The sequence below is a fragment of the Polypterus senegalus genome, chromosome 1 (assembly GCF_016835505.1).
Source record: "Polypterus senegalus isolate Bchr_013 chromosome 1, ASM1683550v1, whole genome shotgun sequence".
Taxonomy (NCBI): Eukaryota; Metazoa; Chordata; class Cladistia; order Polypteriformes; family Polypteridae; genus Polypterus; species Polypterus senegalus.
Window position 1 is genome coordinate 56,300,068 of NC_053154.1, and position 24,780 is coordinate 56,324,847.

Consider the following 24,780-nt stretch of genomic DNA (forward strand, 5'->3'; position numbering starts at 1 on the left):
TACAATTCACTCTCTTACCGCATTATGTAAACATTTACCAGTTGTACTTTGGTTCAATTTTTCGGTTCTTCTGTATGTAACAAAAAATAGCAACTACTTTTACTGGGTAATCAGTAATCTTTGGCCTTTGTTCTATTTTTTCTTGCAGAATCTATGTATTTTTATAATATTTAAACTTAAAAAGAAACTGTGGCTGGGCCCGCTTAACCCTGAATACTTCCTCCTTTCTTGTTCCTTTTTCTAATACACTGTCATGTACATTTTACCTTGTGATTATCTTTGAAATATATTTTCTTACTTATCATTCCTGGTTACAATTAGTAGAAAGGTTTAGGCTTATTATTTAAGTATTTAAAAAAATGTATACTTTTTTTAATGCTAAAATATCTGATTTAATAATTCAATTACCTAAGACATGAGGAAGCAGACCTGATACTTTCAAAGCAGAGAGATTACAAAATAATGAACTTTACCCTTTTAGTTTTGCATACTCAAGGCTAGTTATAAGATATACCTTCATGATCTGACTCAGTTCATTTGTACCCTTTTTAATTGATATTAAACTTTTTATGTTCTTCTTAGACCTTGAGAATTGCCTGTTCATTTCTGATTTTAAATGGTCCTTTGGCTGACCTTTTACTAATAAACCAAGGTGTTTGACAAGGTTGACATAACTGGGATAAAATATACGGAAATACATTCATAACTGGGATGAAAGATACAGAAATGCGTTCCAATAATACAGTTGTAAAAACATTACCAGAGAATTACTGTAGTTGCTATGAAAAGCCAAGTCTCCTCTTATATTGGGTTCAATAAGAATTTATTCATCCTATCAGAACCAACTCACAATACTTGCCCAATTTAAAATGTATTTGCTTTGCAGACTCTAAATCGTGTAGCAATCACTACTTACTGATGGGAGTTTTTACTTTGCCAAGCGACACTATGATGTAGAGAACTAGCCCCAGATCACTCTTAAGCTCTCCAGTTATAGGTTATAGTTATCTATTATTAAAAAAAAGTCTAAATCTCTAAGGATTCTGATCCTGATTAATTTTACAGAAGTTGTTTGGCTTAAAATAAGAAAGTTTAGTCAATGGACGGGAGTTTTATAGAAGATGTGTATGGAGACACCTCTGCCAGGAGTATTTCCTGGAACAGGCATGTTCACACACCACTTAAAGGGCAAGTACAGTATTTTTCAAGTGGATGTTTTTTCTTCACAAAAATGGAATAAATGCCACACAAAATGTAGTTCTAAAGTTAAGCATTTTCTGTAAACTTTTTAAAATACATAGCCTGTCTCGGCTTTTATATGGAAGTCATGGGGCACAAGGCTTAACTGGAAAACAAAACCCTTAAAACTTTGCAAACATGTCCATTTTCAAACTACGAAAGTTACTGACATAGTTTTGTGTGACAAATGAATATACAGTAATCCCTCGCTATATCGTGCTTCGACTTTTGCGGCTTCACTCTATCGCGGATTTTAAATATAAGCACATCTAAATATATATCACAGATTTTTGCTGGTTCGCCGCTTTCTGCGGACAATGGGTCTTTTAATTTATAGTACATGCTTCCTCAGTTTGTTTGCCCAGTTAATTTCATACAAGGGACGCTATTGGCGGATGGCTTACAAGCTACCCAATCAGAGCATGTATTACATATTAACTAAAACTCCTCAATGATATAAGATATGCTTCCCGCGCGGTGCTTGTTTGCTTCTCTGTATCTTTCTCACTCTCTCTGCCGGGCGGGGTGTGAGCAGAGGGGCTGTTTGCACAGAGGACACAGACGCTCCTCTACAAAATGCCGCTTTATCGCGGTGCTTCTGTATACTTAAAAGCACGTATTGCTTTTTTGATTGTTTGCTTTTCTTAGCGAGCGCTCTCTCTGACATTCTCTGCTCCTGATGGCTCCTTTGAAGATAAGATATGTTTGCATTCTTTTAATTGTGAGAAAGAACTGTCATCTCTGTCTTGTCATGGAGCACAGTTTAAACTTTTGACTAAAGGGTGTTATTTCATGTCTAGAGGGCTCTAATAATGTTAACAGGGTGGGAGAGTTTATAAGGGCTTAAAATATATAAAAATAACCATACAAACATATGGTTTCTACTTCGCGGATTTTCACCTATCGCGGGGGGGTCTGGAACGCAACCCCCGCGATCGAAGAGGGATTACTGTATGCCATATTTTTGAAGGAATTACGTTGACTTGAAAAATACCAAACTTATCCCTTAAACAGTGATTTAAGTTTGTCCAATGTCTAAAGAAATAAAGCTTCACCTGAGTGCCCATACTTACTACATACCAACAACCAGCTATTGAATATGTAGCTGTAAGATACCACAGTATCATAAAGTGTGGTCAATGAAAAAAAATCATTTAAGGCACTACTTGAACATGCAATCTGTAAAGCACAGAAATTAGAAAAACTGGAACCATTTGGTCAGATATTAATGGAGTTTCTGAAAGAACTGTAAGGCATTTAGACAAAAATACAAAAGTCTTTTGTATTGATGTAAAAACATACTAAGATTTTATTTGTATTTCAAAGGCCTGTAAGGGAAATTAAACAGTTTATATGTCAGCATAATGTCAACGGAGTTGACTTTGACAAGAGCAATAAAGAACAACCTGAATTGAATTTCTTCCACTACCTATTGCATAAAACATTTAAAAACTCCAATGTTATTTCCATGCAACTGATTGTACTCCACACATTCACAAGACACTGCATCAAACTAAGTCGATTATAGATTACACAGAAAGTCAGAACCTTTGTGAAGCATAATGTTTATTATTACTACCATGCCATGCCATTTTCTAAATCTCCTTAATCCTGAGAATGATTGCAGGGGTTGGAGCCTATCCCAGCACCCATACAGCACAAGGCAGGAATGATCCCTCAATAGGGCGCCTAGCCCATTGCAAGGTGAAAATTCTCACACACCACACACACTCTTGGACCAATTTAGTATTGCCAGCTGTATCCTCTTTATTTGAAGATGAACATGATATTTTAATTAAAACCTTTTTTCCAATTTTCTAAAAAATAGTTGACCATTTTTACTGGGGAGAAATGCAAACAATTATTTAAAATTTCACTCATGATACTGTTTATACAAAACAAAACTGTAAAACTGATGATTATTTGTGATGAAATGATAACAGTTAATGACCAAGATTTGCTACTCTGGATGCTACTACAAATAATGGGACAAGAAGAAAGGTTGGTAGAGTCTCACAAATGACCTGCTCATGGCTGTAGGTGAAACTGGACCCTAGCAAAAGGCTTAGCCAATCCAGGCCAATTAGACTGCTCCATGCCATCTTATTTCACTCAATTTACTGTGGTTTCATTTTTCATGGTCCTTGCAATTCCAAAACCAGCTTGTCTAATGCAGAATCACATCCTGCAAAACTAAGTATGATAACTTGAACATGATTAAGATGAAGAAACTTACCAGCTGCTTTGATGTTAATGAAATTAACAACAGGTGCACTAGAGGGGCAACAATGAGACGACCCCCAAAACAGGAATGATTTAACAGGTGGAGGCCACTGATATTTTTCCCTTCTCATCTTTTCTGACTTGTTTTTTTCACTAGTTTTGCATTTAGCTACGGTCAGTGTCACTACTGGTAGCATGAGGCGATACCTGGACCCTACAGAGGTTGCACAGGTAGTCCAACTTCTCCAGGGTGGCACATCAATACTTGCCATTGTCAGACGGTTTTCACAATCTCAATGGCATGGAGGAGATTCCAGGAGACAGGCAGTTACTCTAGGAGAGTCGTAGATGGTCCTTAAACCATCAGCAGGACCGGTATCTGCTCCTTTGGTCATGGAGGAACAGGATGATCACTGCCAGAGCCCTACAAAATGACCTCCAGGAGGCAGGCCACTGGTGTGAATATCTCTGACCAAACAATCAGAAACAGACTTCATGAGGGTGGCCTGATGGCCTGACATCCTCTAGTGGGCCCTGTGGTCACTGCCTGGCACAGTGGAGCTCGATTGGCATTTGTCATAGAATACCAGAATTGGCAGGTCTACCACTGGTGCCCTGTGCTTTCCACAGATGAGAGGAGGTTCACCCTGAGCACATGTGACAGATGTGAAAGGGTCTGGAGAAGCCATGGAGAACATTATGCTGCCTGTCACATCGTTCAGCAGGACCGGTTTGATGGTGGGTCTGTGATGGTTTGGGGAGGCATATCCATTGAGGAACGCACAGACCTCTACAGGCTAGACAATGGCACCTTTACTGCCATTAGGTATTGAGATGAATTCCTTGGACCCGTTGTCAGACCCTATGCTGATTCAGTGGGTCCTGGGTTCCTCCTGGATCAAAGTAATGCCCGGCCTCATATGGCAAGAGTATGCAGGCAATTCCTAGAGGATGAAAGAATTGGTACCACTGACTGGCCCCCGTACTCACCTGACCTAAATCCAATAGATCACCTCTGGGACATTATGTTTCGTTCCATCTGACACTGCCAGGTTGCACCTCAGACTGTCCAGAAACTCAGTGATGCCCTGGTCCAGATCTGGGAGGAGATCCCCCAGGACACCATCCATCATCTCATTAGGAGCATGCCCTGATGTTGTCAGGAATGCACACAAGCATGTGGGGGCCATACAAACTACTGAGTACGATTTTGAGTTGCTGCAATTAAATTTCGGCAAAATGGACTAGCCTGCCGCATCATTTTTTCACTTTGATTTTTGGGATGTCTTTGAATTCAGCCCTCTGTAGGTTGATAATTTTCATTTCCATCAAATGATGTGGCATCCTTTCCTTCCTAAATTACACAGTCCATATTGGTATAGATATCCAGTAGGATTTTTTCCCATTGATATCTAATGTGTTTTCAAAGTGTTCCTTTAAATTTTTTGGATAACCAAGATAAACGTTAGTAGTCAACAGCAAAAAACATCACTTTCAAACCACTGAGCTCTGCAGTTTCCTTGAGTTTTACCAAACTTTCTTTTAATTTCACAACATGTTAACATCTCTTTTTTTCCTGTCTAGGACATAGTCTCATCTTAAGATGTTTGTTTGGCCTACTGGTTATTGGTGCTATTTGTGTTTTCCATTGACCACTTCTTCTACATCCTTTATTTACATAAAGCACACACTCAGCACAGAGAAGAGAATGAAAGTTATGGTATCAATAAATATTGACAATTCAAAATTTTATTAACAAACAAAAAACCATGTTAGCTAATTTTCTTTTTTCTATAACATCACCAAATTTTAATCAAATCCATCAAGGCATTTTTGAGATTCTGGGGTAATTAGTTATTCTACTCTAGGGACGAGGCTTACCCATATATAATGAAATATCAAAATGTCTTTAGTTTGGCGGATACCTAATGCCCTAAATGTACCATCCTGCCAAATTTCAGCTTTTGAACTAAACAGGAAATAGTGTTTTTGTTGATGAGTGTGTGAATGAGTAAGTCAGTGAACTAGTCAGTAAACCTACAGTGTATCGAGAAAGTATTTACCCTCATTGGTGTATGCCCGGATTGGTTGCATTACAACTTTGAACTAAAAACAATTGTTGGGGGATTAGTATAATTTGATTCACAAAACATGGCTACCCCTTTGAACGTGAAAAATATTTTTATTATGACACAAAAAAGAATTAAAACCAAACAACAGGGCTCAGTGTGTATAGCTGTTGAACCCCCAAAGCCAATACTTTGTAGAACCCCCTTTTGCTGCAACTACAGCTGAAAGACCCTTGGGGAATGTTTGTGTTAGCTTACTACATCTAGCCATTCCTCAAGGAAAAATTGCTCCTTCAGTTCTGACCAGTTTTCCTGTCTCTGTCAATGAAATGAAAATATCCCCACAGCATGATGCTGCCACCAACATGCTACACTGCAGGAATGGTGTTCTTGGGGTGATGAGAAGTGTTGAGTTTGCATTACACATGGTGTTTCCCATGATGGTGAAAAGATATATTTGTCTCATCTGACCAGAGGTCCTTCTATGTGTTTGGGGTCTCTGCCACATGCTGGTGGGCAAATGGCATATGTGTTTTCTTATTTTTTTCTTTACGCAATGGCTTTTTTCTGACCACTCTTCCATAATACCCCGCTATGTGGAATGCACTTAAAGTGTTCCCATGGACAGATACTCTCATCTCTGCTGTGGATCTATGCAGCTCTTTCAGTGATGTCCTTGGTGTCTTTGTTTCATCTCTGATTAATGCCCTCCTTGCCCAGTCTGTGAGTTTTGGTGGGCAGCCTTCTCGTCAGGACTGTAGTTGTGCCATATTCTTTCCATTTTGTTATATTGGATTTAATGGTTCTCTAAGGGATGTTCAAAGTTTAAGATTTTTTTTTTAATAACCTAACTCCGAACTATACTTCTCCACAAATTTGTCTCTGACCCATTTGTGAGTGCTCCTTGGTCTTCCTTTTACTTGCTTAGTGGTACTGCAGTGTCAAGGGCCTTTCAGAACAGGTAAATTTATAAAAACATCATGTGACTCTTTGATTGCATACAGATGGATCCTAATCAATTAATTATGTGACTTCTGAAGTAACTTGGTTGGACCAGATCTTATTTAGCAGTTTCATAGGAAAGGGGATGAATACATATGCACCCGCAACTTTTCAGTTTTCTACTTGTTTATTAATAGACTGTATTATTTTCATTCCACTTCAACAATTTGGACTATATTATTAAGCCCATAATATAAAATCCAAACAGAAATCAATTTTAATTTCTGATTGTAATGCCACAAAACAGGACAAACACTGAATACTAAGGATCAATACATTCACATTGATTAATATATCACATTCACATGTATTAATATATATATACACATATATATAGTGAAAGAAGCTCTAACACAGACAGACACTGAGACAGCCCGATGTCCAAACACACGGTTTTATTTTTCTTTTTCTGTACAGAACACAATGTCCACAAATCATCAACAAACAACTCACTGCCCAGTCCTTTTTCTTATCTCTTTTTTTCCTGCCGCCTCCACTCCTCTCTTGCAAGCTCCGTCCTCTTCCACCCAACTCCGGCTCTTCGAATGGAGTGAGGCGGCCCCTTTTATGTTGCACCCGGATGTGCGCCAGGTGCACCCCGATGAACCTCCCACAGCACTTCCTGGTGTGGTGGAAGTGCTGACATTCAGGACTCCGGGATCGTCCAGGCGGCACCCTGGCAGTGGCCACAGACCCCAAAAGGGTTGGGCTTCCGAGCGCTCCATCCTTGACCCTGATGTAATCCAGGGGGCTGCTTTTTGAGCCCCGGGGAAGATATTGCCCCTCTCCTGGTCCTTCCTTTCTCCAGGCATCCCGGTGGGGCAAGGTCCCTGGTCATCTGCCACTATATGTACCGCCTATGTCTTATCAAATGTTAGGAACAATGTATGTGACTTTAACTATTTTAAATGAAAAAGAATGAAAGGAGGGAGGGAAAAAAACTTTAAAAATTACTTTTGGCACTAAATAACTTTCACAAAGTCAGGTACTTTCTGCTGTGAATGTAAACAAAAATAAAAATAAATTCAATAAACATAATTTAAAAAACACATTACCAGGTTTAGTTTTCCATTTGTTTGTATACACTAGGCACCTCTGTCAAGTTACCAATAAACTTTATGTGTAATTCAGTAGATAAGGCCAACTAAGGAATTGTGCAAGGTGGTATTGTTCATTGCCAAATGAAGCATTTTTAAAACAATCCTGGTTAGCCAACAACAACATACTTCTCAATAGTAGTAGTAGTAAATCTCTCTTTAAGTGTATTAAAGAGTGGCTTTATTTTCAAAAAGGATTTATCCTGTGGTAAGTGATATGTACCTTGTTGGCAACAACATGCAGACACATGAGAAGTAAGCTGAGCCGATTTCACTTGTAATTTTCTATCAATAAGGTAGCGTTGGTTGCTTTGTCATCACATATGTTGTTTGAAAAGCTGCCCTCCATCACTCGGGGATTACTGTGTGTGTGCAGATATCCAGGGATAAGATATCCTGGGGATGACAGTAAAGGGCTCAAGAAGACTCAACTGACAGGTCTAGCTGCCAGATTATTTGAAACACAAAGAACAAAAACTTATTCGCATATCTTGAATAATTTCAGAGCTGCTGCAGCCCAGGTTAACTTGTGCTTAAGTCCGGTTGTAACAAAAACTGAAAATATGTTTTTGTAATATATTATTTTATTTCAGTTAGTCTTTTCAGCTTCTTTGATAGTTTTGTACAATTTTACTTTTTTAGCTTGGTTCTGTAAATTATTTTATTTCAGTTTATGAAAATATTTTTCATTAATAATCGTTGTCTTTGTTTTATTCTTATGATAAGAACCTTGGTTACCACAACTAAAAAAAAAAGTTATTTCACAATTTTTATAGTAATAATTTATATACACATATAAACATAAATACACACAATAAAATAATATGTGACACAAATAATAATGAATTAGAAACATAACATTCTTAAACCCACTTAACCCAATTCATGGTTGTTGAGGCCCATCCCAGCATCATTAAAGGGCAAGATTTAGCCGTGGATAGGGCACCCATCCTTCATAGAGCCCATATACAGAATTGGCAATCAAAACCTGGATGAGGGATTTGAACTCAGAACACTGGATATGTGAGGCAGTACACTAACCACTGTGACGCCATGATACCCTGAATAAATGAATGCATTAAACAACATTTATAATCAATGCTAAACTTGCTTAACTGATTTCTGTTAATTACTGTATATACTGACACCTATAGGCAGACAGACAAACAGAATTTCTAAAGAATCTGGGTATAATGAGCATTATCCTTAGAAAAAGGTGATCCCAGTAATATAAACTTGAAGCAGCTTTCATGTTTGTCACTCCAAATCTATAATTAGACTCAATTCAATTCCGAGTAACAGTAAAACAAGCCATTCAAGCCAATCAGTTCTCAGCAACTCTGATAATCTGTAATTAACTGTTTAAGCTGTTAATCATGATTAGTTTTAGCAGTTAAATGACAGTGAAAAAAAGAGTTTTAACCTAAATCTACTTACTGTGCAAAGGCACCCTCGGGTAATTTTTAAACAAAAATCTGAAGAAAATTCCAGCTCTGGAATAGTGATTTTGTTGCAGTTGATATTCTGTTAACAAAGAAACATTGTCAAAACATTAAAATATATAATAAATCTAAAAACATTGATCACTAGATGAAACAATAGAAACTTGAAATATTAAGACTGTTCCATACTCACACATTCCTGCTTGATATTTAATAACTTTTTAGTCACTAATTTATGGCATCTATATGGGTAAAATAGTATACCATGATATCGCAAAACTATATTATATAATGCAATAACCACATACGAGTGTGTGTGTGTGAGTGTGGTTGTTTCTGTGTATGTGTCTAGAGAGACAAGGCACAGCAACATTCTGCTTACGTTCAAGAGAAATTGATTCGATCTTAATAGAGATGGGAAAATTTAGTATAACTGAGAATGCAGAACAAACAATAAAATCCTATTGTGAAATTAGGAGATTTAACCAATCAGTAACACTACAAAAAGAAATGTATTATACTGTACTTTGTTGGATAACTGATGAATTAAAGAAAAGCTTTCCCCGGCTTAAACAATTTTTAAAATATGCGCAAATTGCATTTTTATTTATTTGCATTTTAAGGCAAAGAGCAGTGCTGTGATACCTATGTTTTTCTTTTATAGTTGTGAGGTCCAGAGTGGTATTTGAAAAACTGCTGAGATCATCAGATTTAATTGTTTTTTTAAGATTTTTATGACCTTATTATTTGTCTGTTAGGTGTTTTTTTTTTTTTTTTGCATGATTTTCAAAAAAGGAAAACTCAAAGAATAGAAACCTGTCAGACTGGAATCTACTGGGCAGAGAGAGGGTGGCTGAGTAACAGGCATGCAAATATAGCAGTATTCCTGGTGTTAATTTGACATGATGTCTTGAGAGGTTGGGTGCTGTTTATTTCTCAGAAGTGGTTTGGTTTGAAAGGTGCTTAAGTATAGCATACTGATATTTCTATATGGATGTAAAGATATATTAAAATATTTAAAGGTAACTATGGATCACTTACAGATTCATTAGGCTCAAATGCACTTTACGTACATATAAAAATATCTTCAAAAACATGATTTAAAGATGTTTTTAAATCATTTAAAGATATCTTCATATTACTTTGTTATTACACCATTGTAATCATTTAAGGAAAATTTGGCATCACTTTAGATTTGGTTTCTGTATTTATGCTGTACCATGTACTTACCTGTACAATCAGAGTAACTAGGTGTCATTATCTTGAACTTACTGTGTAATACTGTGTAATGCTGCATATGACAAAAATGTATTAATATCTTTAAATCTTTCTCAATATCGTTAAATCATTTAGAGACATACTGTATTTCAGTAATAATTTGGCTACCAATCCTTGAAATGGTATGCTGAGATGCCCAAACCATTGAAGGCCTTGTAGCAGTGGTCACACACTGAAGCCACAAAGATGGAATGTTTGTAAATACTGCTACTCATTGTGCTGTGAGACATTTGCATTAATGGGTGGGCTATTATCCTAGGGCCCAGTTTGTCCACTGCATCCCAGTCAGGTTGAAATTTGTTGTTTTGTGGGCCATATGCTGCCATCTCTATCAAAAGAAAGGCCAAGTTAGCACAATATTGTAAGCACTATTTATTTTTTTCTGTTTGTTCATTAGCCTCCTTTATCAGTTTCCCTGAATCAAATGCTGGCCTAGAGAGACAGCCTAGTCCTGCAAAGTATTGACATCATTATTTTTAGATTTCTTTTACAGAGACAATCAGATTTTAATTGGACATTGACATTTTATTGATTAATTCATTATTATTTTTCAATGAAGCTCATTTTGCTTAATAAAATGTGTTGTATTTGTTTCTGAATAAACAAAAAATGTAGTCCATGAATTTAATCACAGTGGCAGAGAATAAGCATCCACTTTGAAACAGAATACAAGACATATACCAATAGGGATGGATCAGTGCACAATAATAAGAGATAGTACAATGCTTTCAGGTAAATTAACATTTAAAGATATTTTTTAATTTACTAGCCTACCAGTTGTAGTTACAACACATAATGGAATATGTGCAATAATATATGCAATATTAAACCTAATTATAGACAATGATCAATTAGTGATTATAATAATATTATTTTAAATGATGATTCCTCAGCCATATGTTTAAGCATTTGGTATATAACCCAGGTACTTAAAAGAAAAAAACTGTGCTCTCATGTGGAACAGCTCCAGCTGAATATACGTATTACAGCTCCAGGTTACATGTACCTCTGCTGGAAATGCTTCTTGCTCATAATGTAGAAAAATATGCACCATGTTATCCATGTATTTCTTAATGGAAATTTATGCCATTCACTGTCCTTTTGCTAAGCACTTTCATGATATGTTGGCATTTACTCACTTCATGAAGTTAAGTGTTCTTGGAAAGTGCAGGTTTAAGAAATTGTGCTTCAAACTTTGTAACTGCCAATAACTTACATATGAATAAGAATTTTTTCAAATCTTTTACACAATAACATTTTTTAAAATTTCTTCTTACAATACAATTTTACTTTGTAAAACTAAATCACAAAGTATCAATACATTTCTTAAAGGAAAAGGAAACAAACAACTGCAATATGTTTCATACTTCAAAAGCATTTGCACATTATGAAGTATATCATAAAACATAAACGTATATAAATGCTACTATAATGTTTACATGTCAAAATATTGCAAATATAATATATCTGGATGCTATCAAGTCTCACAATAGCTTGTTAATTCTACTATCCTACTCTCCATTTTTCATAGAAAAAACTATTGATTAAAAATTCTACTTTTATTCCTTGATATTCTTAAGTCATTTATCATAAAAAAATATTAAAAGATGTGAACATGCCATGAAGCTACATTTCACACACTTGAAGAAACTAAAGATTTTTTAATGCAAAGCAATATTTCATAATGCCTATTGTTCATGAAAAATTACACAGAATATGAAAAGTAGTTCAGATATTAACACAATATTTTTCTTCCAGTATTAGGAGGTGGTATACAACAGGAAAGCTTACTCTATAGCATAAAGGTGTAATTCAAATTAGAGAAAAATGTCAAAAGAAATTATATATATTTTTAGTTATTCAGTAATATTTTCTACACATGTGCAAATAAGATGACAGAGTGCTGTACTTGTACTGCTGAAGTAAATATTGATTATTAATATTATAGGTGTGAATCTGATAGGTCCTACTATCTGCATATTTGAACTTTGTGAGCATGTAATGAGTAAAAGAGTTGATAGACAACCAATTTTAATCTTAAGCATGCAGGTGACAGCAGAAGTCAATTGGATCGATTGCACACTGGAAAGAACAGACAAGTGGTGAGTACAAGTAAGCAAAGCTCTACACATCTGCTGATGAAAGCAAGTGAATACTTTGGCTACATTCCCAAACAGCAGGCATAGTAAATAGAAATAAAAGAAATATTGCTAGCAATGCAAATACAATTATGCACAACTTGCATAAAAATAGTAAGACACAATAAAACAAATCTGTAATAAGCAAAACTTAGTAGAAAAAGTGGAAAACTGCAATGAAGGCAACAAGCATTGGAGCAGGGAAAAATAAAGATCAGTTATTTTGGACATTGGTATATACTGTATTGTACAGTACTTGTCCAAGGATAATTTTTACAACAGCCTGAATACAGAATGAAAGAAACAACAAAACTGAAGGGGAGAAGAATACTGATAAACCTAGAAGCTTCCTATTCTAACGGAAGAATGGAGACATACTTTATTTTTCATTCTGAAGTGCCATGTACATTTTGCTCATTTTCACATACTTCAAAAGCAAATTCTTCAGTATGAAAATATATCAATTTCTTGTTGGCCTTGAAACATGTAGACTTGTTTCAAATAAGCTCTTGAAATACACTTAACATACCTAAAAAACATGCAATTTGAAAATCAGTAAAGGCTATTTTGTCAACTTTGACCAATATTAGCAATTACGCAATTTATCCAACTATGTTACTTTTAATAGTATTAAAATGCTTTGGTCCAGGAATGCATAAACTGTATTAGAAGAAATTTATCAAATCTGATACTGGTAAATTCATACTGTACATGACTCATCTACCATACATATCAATAAAATCCATTAAAAAGGTTTAATACTATATTTATCCTCATACCACATGATTAATGCAAGCATGATGCAAACATATCAGTAACAGATATGCAATATGAGCAAACTCAATCATGTTAGAACAAAGTAGATAAGGCATGTTTGCAAGTTTAATTTGTAACTTCACATTAAAAATTTTCTTTAGTGGTCTCTAACGTTTGCCACACCATAATGTGAAGGGTTACCCATTACAGTGGATGCATTTTAAGCTTTTCATGTGGATGAATGACTTGTATTTAAAGAGTGGCATATTCGCTAAATATAGATACTAGGGGACACAATCAATGCAAAATTCACAATTGATGACTGTTGTCCTTGATACTGTAATTGAAATTATTAATATCAAATAATATCACTAAAGTAAAATGCATCCTTTATGTTGCCAACTGCATACACCCTTCTACAGTATATACATAGAGAATAGTAGGAACTCCATTTTCCAGTTTTCTAAGCTAATATGCTAGGCATGCTAACAAGGAGTACTTAAATGGTAACCGGGGGAAAAAAAAACATAGTAGCCGAAACAAAAGTCTAAACCTTGTAGAAAATCAGCACTGTAACCAAATCCAAAATAAGAGACAACATTGTGGTTACAAAAAAAAACAAAAACTATACACATATACATAAACCAAAAACTGGAAATATCAAAGAAGGAGAGTTTTTGAAAATGACAAAAGCAAGTTTTGTTATAAACAAATTCAGACAAAGAAGTATTTTGAATGACAAATTTTAACCCTTTGTATCTTTTCTGGAAAAACACAACCTCTGAGGGCATGCCCCGAACAACATGAGTCGCTGTCCTAATGACAGGTGACAGAAAACAGTGGTATCCATAAACATATAAAATGGCAGCACAATTGGATCAAACAATATCAGAACTATTAAAGTATGCCACAATTCAAAAACTGATTTCAGAATCTGATTTCTGGTCTAGAAAAGGAATAGCAAGCATTAAAATGCCGGTCATTGTTAATAAAGACATTGAATTTACTGAAAAACAGATTGCTAAAATAGGGAACCATGTAAAAATCTGTTAATGTGAAATTATTAAATATTGGAAATGTTGAAATATTAAACATTTAGCATTTAAAACACAAGTTTTTATATTGTTTACAATAAATATACAATGCACATAACTAAAAATGTCTGACACTTTTATATAATAAACAAAATTACTGATATTCAGTATCAAAGGACAGGATAAAACATTTAATGACGGTAATGTATGATTACGAAGTTAATGCAAACACAACCTGTTAGCTTTGTTGTACAAGTAATATTTAGCAATTTTAATATACAGCAAGCTGAATAAGTATTTAGATGGTAAAATATTGTTAGATGCTGCTATTGTGTTAATAATGTGCTACAACACACATACTGTATACAATCATTATATCAAAAAAGAACACCACCGTTTAAATACTTTTCAAGTTCACCTATATGCTTGCACAGTATTTGCCCATTGTCAGGCAATGAGGGGTTACCTATGCAAAATATTGAATCTTTATACACACATAGATATGTATGGTATTAAGGTTTAGCATAAATCTCAAAGCACGATTTATATGGTTAAAGCTCTGAAGTGTAGGCAAGTCGCTGATATCAACAGCATTCAATACATTTGTTCCATTATGTGTAATCATGCAAACATGCTGCTTCCCATTCAAACCCTAGATGGCCAGTGCAGCTCTCAGCACTTCAGCATTCACATTCTTGGTTGAAGTCTGCTCTTTGCAAGCACCCATTTTTAAGGGTAAATCCATTATCAATACAACGAACCATTACATTTAGGCATGTTTTCTGAGTTCTCCATAAGCACAACTCAGCTGCAGTTACATAACGCTATACTTGTTTCATATCTATTTCAATTTCTGTCTTCACTTGGAATAAAGTAAAGGCAGCTATGGCGGTCTGGCTTGGCTCCAGTACCCCATCACAAGTTGGATCTGGAACTGTTGATAACATGGCCGGGATGACTATGAAATGAGGACCTGTAATCAACAAGAGCTGGGTCGTGCTTTTTATAAAAAAAAAAAAAAAGTCAAACAAAATGGGTTAAAATTACTAAAGTATAAACTGTGCAGTGCTTCAATAAAAAAAAATAAATACTCATCCATGGCAGTAAAAGTCAATCAATAAATAAATCCATGAATAAAAAAACAAACTAAAATCATATAGATCTTGGGTTCCTTTCTCTCTCTCTCTATCTCTCCCCACATCCACCAAATATTTCACTCTCTGTCTTCCCAGCTCACCCCATCGGGCCTTGCAGTCTGGAGAAGGTTCCAGCTAAAATACCACCTTCTAGCCTCCGTTGACGTCTGCTGTGGTGCTTATTGCTGGCCCCTCATCTTCCACCACACTCTTTTGCTGATCCCATGGAGCAGTTTCCCGATCAGCCACACTACCTCTGTATGGATCAACGGAGCACAATCCACTCCTGGAACATCGATTACTCAGTCCCTCACTGGGCCACTGACCTGGCCTTGTTTTTGATGGCCTGCTCCATATAGATATGCATTGCAGTAAACAAGTAATTAACAGCTGTCTTTTTTTTCTGCCCTAATGTTATTGGGACTTGATGCTGCTTGTTTAGCTTTAATGCATATACTTGAATTGTAGATGTTTGAAAGAATTTTTTGAGTGCAGGGCTCCAACAGTTTGTTCAGTTTTTTTTATCTACATCACTGCTAATAAAATCAACATAATTTCATATTATGGACGATGCTCTTCAATTTGGTAGTAAAATGTCAAAAAAGAAAGTGTCAGGTGATCCATGTTCAACATTAGTTAATTACTTACACCACTCAATTTTCTGGTGGCTGCCACAAACAGAAGTGAAAGGAATTCACAGTTTTTAAAAGATCCACGTCCTAAAAATGTACTCAGCACAGTATAGTCATATGATACGAGTCCCTCAGGTTCACTAATGCACTCTTGCACAGTGGATGTATCTATGATTGGTCACAACATACATGTTTTCTTTAAAAGTTTGTAGCAGGGAAATTTTGATCTTTGACAGAGCGTAGTACTGTAGTAATCAAACTTTTTCATGATTAGTATATTGTGGTGGCTATAAATGTAATTATGATTAATATACAATTAATTGTGCAGCCCTACCAGTTACTCTCAAAAAGGATTGTGTAAATAGGTCATAGAGACTAGTAAAATTGGTTACTTAAATATATAGTTTCAGATCTAAGGAACTTTTTAAAACTGAGTTTAGTTCAGGGCTGACAGATTGAAGATTACTATTTGAATATAATACTAACATATTTTTAGACAGGGTAGACTATGAATACACCATGTCTCCAAATGAGGCACTTTACAGGAAAAGATAGGCTCTACAATTGGAATTTAACTCTAGACAGCAAAATAAACTGAACAACTCACTTTTAAATCATGACATTATTATTATGAGTTATGAGAAATGGCTAATAAGATTTTAGCTTAACAAATTCCCAAGCAGGCCAATCACAATGCAATAACAGAAATTACCAACAGCTAAAATAATGAACCATAAAATATATAACTTACGCATTCAAGGAGTAATATACTGTTAGTGTGCTTTTTCGAGTGGACTCTCTAGCACACCATACTAGACTCGAAATCTACTGTATGTGTTCACGCAATCAAAACAGTTTACATATTTACAGATAAACATCAAAGTAAATATACATATCTTTTTCAACATAGTTTTGGTAATGACATGGAAAAAATCAAGATGTTAAAAGATTATCTAACCTCCACCTCACCTTAGCAAGTAGAATCAATACTGTCAAGACAAACATCTTTCCTAAACTTCTCTATCCATTTCACTGCCCTATATATAACAAAAGATCATTCTTTAAGAAACGAGACTTAATTATAACCTTATTTATCTAAAATTCTAGATGTTCATGCACTCAAAAGGCAACTCTACAAAGACCCAAAGTAGAAGGAGGCATGGCACTACCTAATGTTCAAATATACACAACTCTGAAGACCTGGAAGTTTGCATAATTTAATGAATTTCAGTAACATCTGTTGAAACTGAGCAGGAATTCAGGAGATGCCTCAAGCTGTATTGATGATTTTATCACCTGTGAAGAGATGGGCACCAGGACTAAATAGGTTTACAGCTTGGGAAAGGAAGACATGCCAGTGCTTCAAGCTGTATCTAATAACTTTACAACCTGTGAACGGGAGGAGATGCTGTGGGACCAGAAATTGCCAAACTAGTTTACAGCTTGAAACAAGAGATTCTTAAAACATGAAAAACCTTATTCTTTGGGAAAACAAATGCACTCAAACAGACTAAGAGTTTGAGCAAATTCATCCATTATATTGACAGCCAGCCAATCAGATGTATGTAACAATCATGTGTTACGAAACCCCTGTGGAATTTTAAAATAATTAAGATGGACTAAACAAGAAGATGACAGAAAAGCGACGTCAGAAGAGGGTGAGGGCGATGTAAAGAGGAGAAGACAAAGCAACATCAGGAGAGGGCACCAGCAACATGCGACCATTTTCATCTGATTGTCAGCTAAATGGTTCCATGAATATCGATTGCTAAATCTATGCCACCCTGGGACATTCATCTTTGACATCTTTAACTTTTAGTAAGCCTTTTTCTAAAGACTATACATGTTCAGACTTTGCTAACCATATTTTCTTTTATGCTTTTCTCTACTGATATTGTAAGAGCCAATCTTAGAAAGTTAAAGTTTTGAGTTAAATTCATATTAATGTTTGCTTAATTTGTACGTGACAAGTGCAACTTCTTGTTTTTCCTAATAAACAAAAAACTGCAAGTGACCAACCGATGAACTTAAAAGATATTGTAAATGCTGATCCAGGCAAATGTCGTAAGATGTAATGTTTTGAAATACATGTGCAACTAAAGTAATAAGACAAAGGCCCTATAAAAATTTGGGACACCAACCCCTCGGGGCAGATGAAGTGTGGTGTCCTAGGACTGTGCTTCTCTGTCATTTAACCTTTGCCTGGCGTGTATTAATAAAATATTTTTACTAACTTTAATTATATCTCTCTGTCTTCAGTCACAAGAAAGCGACACCTTACAGAAAAAGTGTCCACAGTTTTCTGGCGCCCAACTTAGGGCAGGAGGCGGCCGGCTGACTCCTCGAGCGGGAATACCTCAGCAATCCGTCTTCTTGAAGCGGACTGCTGATATTGTGAGCTCTGGCAGCAGTGCAAGCAGCTCCGACAAAAGTTAGGACTGCCCTGTCCTGAGACGGCTCCTGCGTGAGGAGTCTCCGAACTCCTTCTGGTACAACCACGGAGAGTTAATGGCAACACACTCCGGCCTTGAAAATCCAGACAACCAAACTAAAGCTGCAGTTCCTCTTTTTGTTTCCGGACTTAGAAGCGACATTCAAAACAAGGTATCCTGTACTGGATGGGAGGCTGCCGCGTTTGAGGAAGTAAAATGTCACGCAGCGCATGCTGAACGACAGAGCAAGCAGAAAGAGTTAGACACCCAGACAAAGCTGATAGCAGCACAAATGAACTATTACACTGGTGGGGCCACTCCCGGCAGAAGTCGTGGACGTGGAGGATTTTTCCGGGGACAAGGCGTGGACGGGACAAGGTCGCGGATATATGTTACCTAATCCAAGTGGATCATCCACTCAGCTGCCTCCCCCTCCAGATCCAAACGCTACACCTTATGCTTGTTACGGGTGTGGTGAAATGGGACACTTCCGCCGCAATTGCCCTCACAAGTGCCCACCTCCTCCTCCACCACCTGAACAATTTGATGTTTCATGGACATAGGAATCCGCAGGGACCCCCAGCCCTTCTCTTCAACTGCCTTTGCTCACCCATAATTCAGAGACTGATTCATTATTGACTTTGCTGGCTGGTGAATGGCACTGAAACTGTTTTCCTCGTGGACACAGGAGCCACGCGCTCAACCCTTTCGCTGAAGGAGGTCCCTGCCTCAAGAGATACCGTCACTGTGCTTACTGCTTCCTTACAACCACATGTTTTACTGGTTTCAAAGCCTCTTCAAGATCAGCTGCATTCCAGTGGTTCCACTTTAACACACCGATTTCTTTTAAATCAGCTCTGTCCAGTTAACCTCTTAGGAAGGGATCTCATGACAAAACTTTCTCTCTCCATTTCAATTAAATGTTTCCCCACACACCATCCTTCTTAAAGCCCTACACTCTTTTCCCTCCTGCTTGTTTCCCAATCTCTAAGCCCCTGACACCCTACATTGTACTGCTCAATATTTCCCTGTAGAAGTAGACACCCCCTGGCTGGAATCTTTTCTTTCTTCAGGCACCTTCCCCGAAACCCTTCACATTCCCTTTATCTTCATTTCATCCACAAAAGCTGCTGCTTATGTTCATCTCACATGCTCACAGAATATTTTCTATCTTGGTGGTTCAGTCCCTCATGTTTCTTTAGCCAAATTAAGTACTGTCCATTGGGTTGAAATCGGACAATGGGTAGAACAATGTCTTAATAGAACAGACTGGTTACATGTTGCCCCAGGTATTTTTGATACCTCAGACCATTTGATAACTAAAGTTGTGCTCCAAACTGATTTTTTAGTACATCGTACATTGTGCCGTCCTTCCCTTTCTGTTTTTTCATTGCAAACTACTTCCCCTTCTTGGCTCTCTACGCTCTGATTCACTGTGGTCCCAAGGAAAGAATGATTATGGAAGGATAGCCCATTGTGAGCCTCTGGTGATCTACCCAAAATCTTCCTTCCGCCCGCACCGTGCCCAGTATCCTCTGTCTCCCAAAGCAGAGGCTGGCATCTCCGCCGTACATTCCGATCTTGTGAAACGCAGTGCGATTATTCCAATTAAATATTCCCCAGTCAATTCCCCCATTTTACCTGTAAAAAAGGCTGACGGTTCATGGCGCTTTGTTCAAGACTTGCGACAAGTAAATTCTGCAATCTTTCCTAGGGCCCCTATTGTTCCTAATCCTTCCACTATTCTTTCTGCAATCCCTCCCTTTGCTCGTTACTTTTCAGTGATTGATTTAGCCAATGCTTTCTTTTCTATCCCTGTACACCCTGATTCTCAATTTTGGTTTGCTTTTACTTTCCAAAGACGCCGTTAGACATGGACTGTCATGCCTCAGGGATATACTGAAGCCCCTTGTGTGTATGGACAAGCGCTTGCTCAAAATTTAGAAGGGTTCTGGCCAGACCGAGGTAGTACATTAATACAGTATGTAGGTGATATTATGTTATGCAGTGCTACAGAAGAAGATTGTGCGCAGGACACTAAAAAACTACTACTGTTTCTGGGGGACAATGGACATAAAGTTTCAAAGGCTAAATTGCAATTAATTCAAACAACTGTAAAATATCAAGGTCATGACGTCACAAATGGAACAACAGCTCTCTCTAGCGATCGCATTAACACCATTCAAAATCTTCCTAGGCCTGTCACAAAACAACAGGTTATGTCTGTATTGGGCATTCTAGGTTACTGCCGGCAATGGATTTAGAATTTCACTGAAAGAGCACAGCCGTTACAAAATCTAGCAAACACCCCTGGCCTTCCTCTTTCTAGTCAGGTGCAATGGGACGAGCAGGCTGAGAAGGCTCTCTGTGACTTGAAAAGTGCACTATCCTCGGCTCCTGCGCTAGGCCTACCGGATTTCTTATGTCCATTTACTCTGTTCGTGGACGAAAAGGGGGGATATATGAATGCAGTTTTAACACAGTTACATGGGGATAAACAAAGGCCAATAGCATATTTTTCGAAAAAATTGGATCCAGTGGCTGCAGCACTTCCGCCTTGCCTTAGGGCTATGGCTGCCACAACAGAAGCTGTGCTAGCCAGTACAGATACAGTGCTCATGAGCCCCCTAACAGTAAAAGTGCCTCACGCTGTACATTCCATTTTAGTACAGACCTCACATCTCACTACTGCTAGGGCAATACACTATCAGAATGTACTCTGTACTTTGTCAAACATCACAATTGAAAGATGCTCCACTTTAAATCCAGCCACTCTCCTCCCAACTTACAACGAAGGTGAACCGCATAATTGCCATAAAGAAATAGCACAGGTTGTAAAGCCTAGAGTAGATCTACAGGAAACACCTTTAGAAACTGGAGAAATTATTTTTGTAGACGGATGTTCTTTGCGATTGGAAAACGGAGCACCCTCAACCAGTTACGCAGTGGTCCAAGGGGACCGTCTGCTGGAAGCAAATCGAATTTCATCAAGTTTGAGTGATGAGGGTAGAAGCTTTCCCTTCCAAACACAATGATGCTAAAACAGTTGCTAAAGCACTAATTAAAGAAATTATTCCAAGATGGGGCATCCCGCAAAAGTTACAAACAGACAATGGTACTCACTTTGTGAATTCCATTATAAATGAATTAACTGCCTGGCTACAGATCAATGTACATCATTACTGCAAATACCATCCACAAAGTGGGGGTATCGTAGAATGATGCAATGGCACCCTAAAAGCCAAGCTTGCAAAAATTTGTGAACAAACCAATTTATCGTGGCCAGACGCTCTGCCCCTGGCCTTAATGGGATTGAGGGGACGGACACACCGACAATTGGGACTATCACCGCTTGAAATCCTGACCGGACGTCCCATGCCTGTTGGCATGGTAGTAGGTAATGTGAGTTTGCATACTATAGACAATGATCTTCTCTCCAGTCTTGCAGGTCTCAGAGCCTCGTTGAAGGAAGTCCACCAGCAGGTCAATCAGGCCTGGAGGACCAGCCCACCTACTAAGGATTCATCAATTCCCTTAGGTACTTGGATCCTGGTTCGGGACACTCGGATGAAACATTGGCATCAGCCTAGGTGGAGAGGACCATTCCAAGTTCTTCTGTCCACACCACACGCCGTAAAGGTTGAAGGATTGCCCGCCTGGATTCACGCTTCACACTGCAAGAGATGGCACTCTTAATATACATACTCTGAATGTGGATTTTGGAGCGACGTGTTTGCAAATACAGGACCAAATGACTTGGGTTATGAACCTTGGCAGGCTACTCAGTATGGCCTAAAGACTCGATTCTCTATTTTAAAAGGACACGCCCCTCATGAGTGTGCCGAGAATCATTGTAACCCATTAATCATTACTCTGAAGAATCCTTCTTTGCATGATTCAGGAACTTATGTCTTAGCTGAATATGCAAGTGGTTATGATCCCCGAGGATTTTTTTAAATTAAGGTTTGGACACCCGCTCTCTCTCTCCCCCGTCCCCCTCTCCTACTCAGTTTCTAACCACTGTGTCCGCACGCGACGAAAAACCCCTGGTTCAGATTTTGAATCTAACTACCTTAACCAGTACTTTCTCTGTGGAGACGGGCTATGGGGATCAGAATAGATGGTTGCAGTGGGTAATCTATTCAGCAAAACTGGTTAACCGTTCACATTGCTACACTTGCGCAGCTGCACGCTCTCCTTTAGCTACAGTCCCTTTCCCACTATCCAACATTTCTGACCCCACTGGGTTACCTTGTCTTCTCTACTTATTTACTAACCCCAAAACCCCCACTAATTCCAATTGTGGTACTCTATCTTTTCTTTTTCCCCCCACCCGTCATATGACTACCCCCGTGTTTCAGTCTCACGAAATAATATCCAAATATTTCACTGCTTCTATGGCCAAGACCTATATGCTACACGAGAAACGTATACTCCAAATTGCTTCATCAGTTTCCTCATCCCCTTCCCCCTCTCCTCCTCGTTCCCCACTTTTTACCTCCGCCATCTAACTTTCCTTTATCCCTTGTCACACCCAGATTGTTCAAAAGGGGGGAATGTGGAAAAATAATAAACAGCTTGATCAATCTGATGTACGTGACAAAAGCCATGCAGACCCTGTTTTGTCCATAGTGTACGTGACATGTGCAACTTCTTGTTTTTCCTAATAAACAAAAAAACGCAAGTGACCAACCGATGAACTTAAAAGATATTGTAAATGCTGATCCAGGCAAATGTAGTAAGATGTAATGTTTTGAAATACTTGTGCAACTAATGTCATAAGACAAAGGCCCTATAAAAATTTGGGACACCGATCCCTCGGGGCAGATGAAGGGTGGTGTCCTAGGACTGTGCTTCTCTGTCATTTAACCTTTGCCTGGTGTGTATCAATAAAATATTTTTACTAACTTTAATTATATGTCTCTGTCTTCAGTCACAAGAAAGCGACACCTTACAGAAAAAGTGTCCACAGTCTGATATGTGAATGAAGTCAAGACTGGTTTGTTAAAATGCTGCCTGGATTATCAAATAATTATGATTGGCTATCTGATATATTTGTGAAAGACTACGGCCTCTACTAAGAAAAACAGACATGAGATTTCAAAACAATATACCTGTTGAAAAGCAATCCACAATAGTGGTGGTTTTAACACCTTATTCAATCTTTTTGGAATAAGGAAACCATCAATAAGCCAGCCAGGCTGTTAGGGAAGAGTGTTACTTTGCATGATCATCTCTGGAGGAAATGTACATCACTCTCTCATTAGGAGAAGCGGCTCTATAAAATTGGTTGGTGATTTTCAAAGTAGATTGGTGTTTCCCATAGTCTTGTGGTTAATTTATGGGTCACATGTCTCCATTACTGCCCCAAAGGAATTTGACATGGATTATTACAACAGTAGGGTATACCACTTAATTTTACTCTGGACTATGAATGATTACCTCCCTTACCAGTATGTTTACTGAGTCAGGGATGCCAGGGGCAACGACCCGGCCGGGACACCTTGAGGGACCGGAAGTGGGCGTGTGCCCATCTGGGATCACGTGGGGGCTGCCACACTGGTTTCTTTGGGGGCTTGGAAGCCCAACCCTGTAGGGGCCCGTGGTCACCGCCAGGGGGCGCCCCGGTGCCTTGGGAGCCCTGGACCTCAGCACTTCCGCCACACCAGGAAGTGCTGGGGGGAAGAAGAGCAGGGACACCCGGAGTGCTTCCGGGGTTGCAGCCGGCACTTCCGCCACACAGGGGCGTGTCGGCGGGTGATTGCCGAAACCCACCTGGAGCACATCCGGGTGATAATAAAAGGGGCCGCCTCCCTTCATTCAGGGCCAGAGTCGGGAGTGGTGTGGACTGAGCCTACAGGAGGAGGCAAGGAGGCGGCCTGAAGAAGGAAGTAAGGCATTGTGGCCAGGACTTTGGGGGTTTGTGGTGCACTTTTGTATATATCACTGTAAATAAACGTGTTTGTGGGTGACATGAACGTGTCTGCCTGTCTTGTGTCTGAGCCAGTCTCCACAACTGTTACAGAGGAGCTGAAAGCTGACATATGTAGTTCAGCAAGAAAAATACTTATCATGCTTTAATATGATGCTTTCTAGAGAATGTGTGAATTAAGCAAAATGAATTAACATTTATTAGCATAATGTGAAATAGCTGTGGTACATTGTGCCCATCACACACTGCTCTGCTTACATTTTGTTCATTTTCCTAACTTTCCAAAAGTACCAATAATTAATGGTTGGTGAGACAAGCCTATAGCAGTTGTACTAGCAGCTTTGCCTAAACTTGCATAGTCAGCTGGATG

The 24,780-nt window shown here is 38.1% G+C and overlaps 1 protein-coding gene across 3 annotated transcripts in view; it reads right to left on the reverse strand.

Moving 5' to 3' along the window:
* prmt3 (protein arginine methyltransferase 3) overlaps positions 1-24,780 on the reverse strand; it is a 347,047-nt gene that overhangs the window by 83,608 nt on the left and 238,659 nt on the right. For all 3 annotated transcript variants that reach the window (XM_039749264.1, XM_039749273.1, XM_039749282.1), the window contains exon 13: positions 9,068-9,154. In XM_039749264.1, the coding sequence (XP_039605198.1) occupies positions 9,068-9,154 (87 nt within the window). The remainder of the gene's footprint in view (positions 1-9,067; positions 9,155-24,780) is intronic.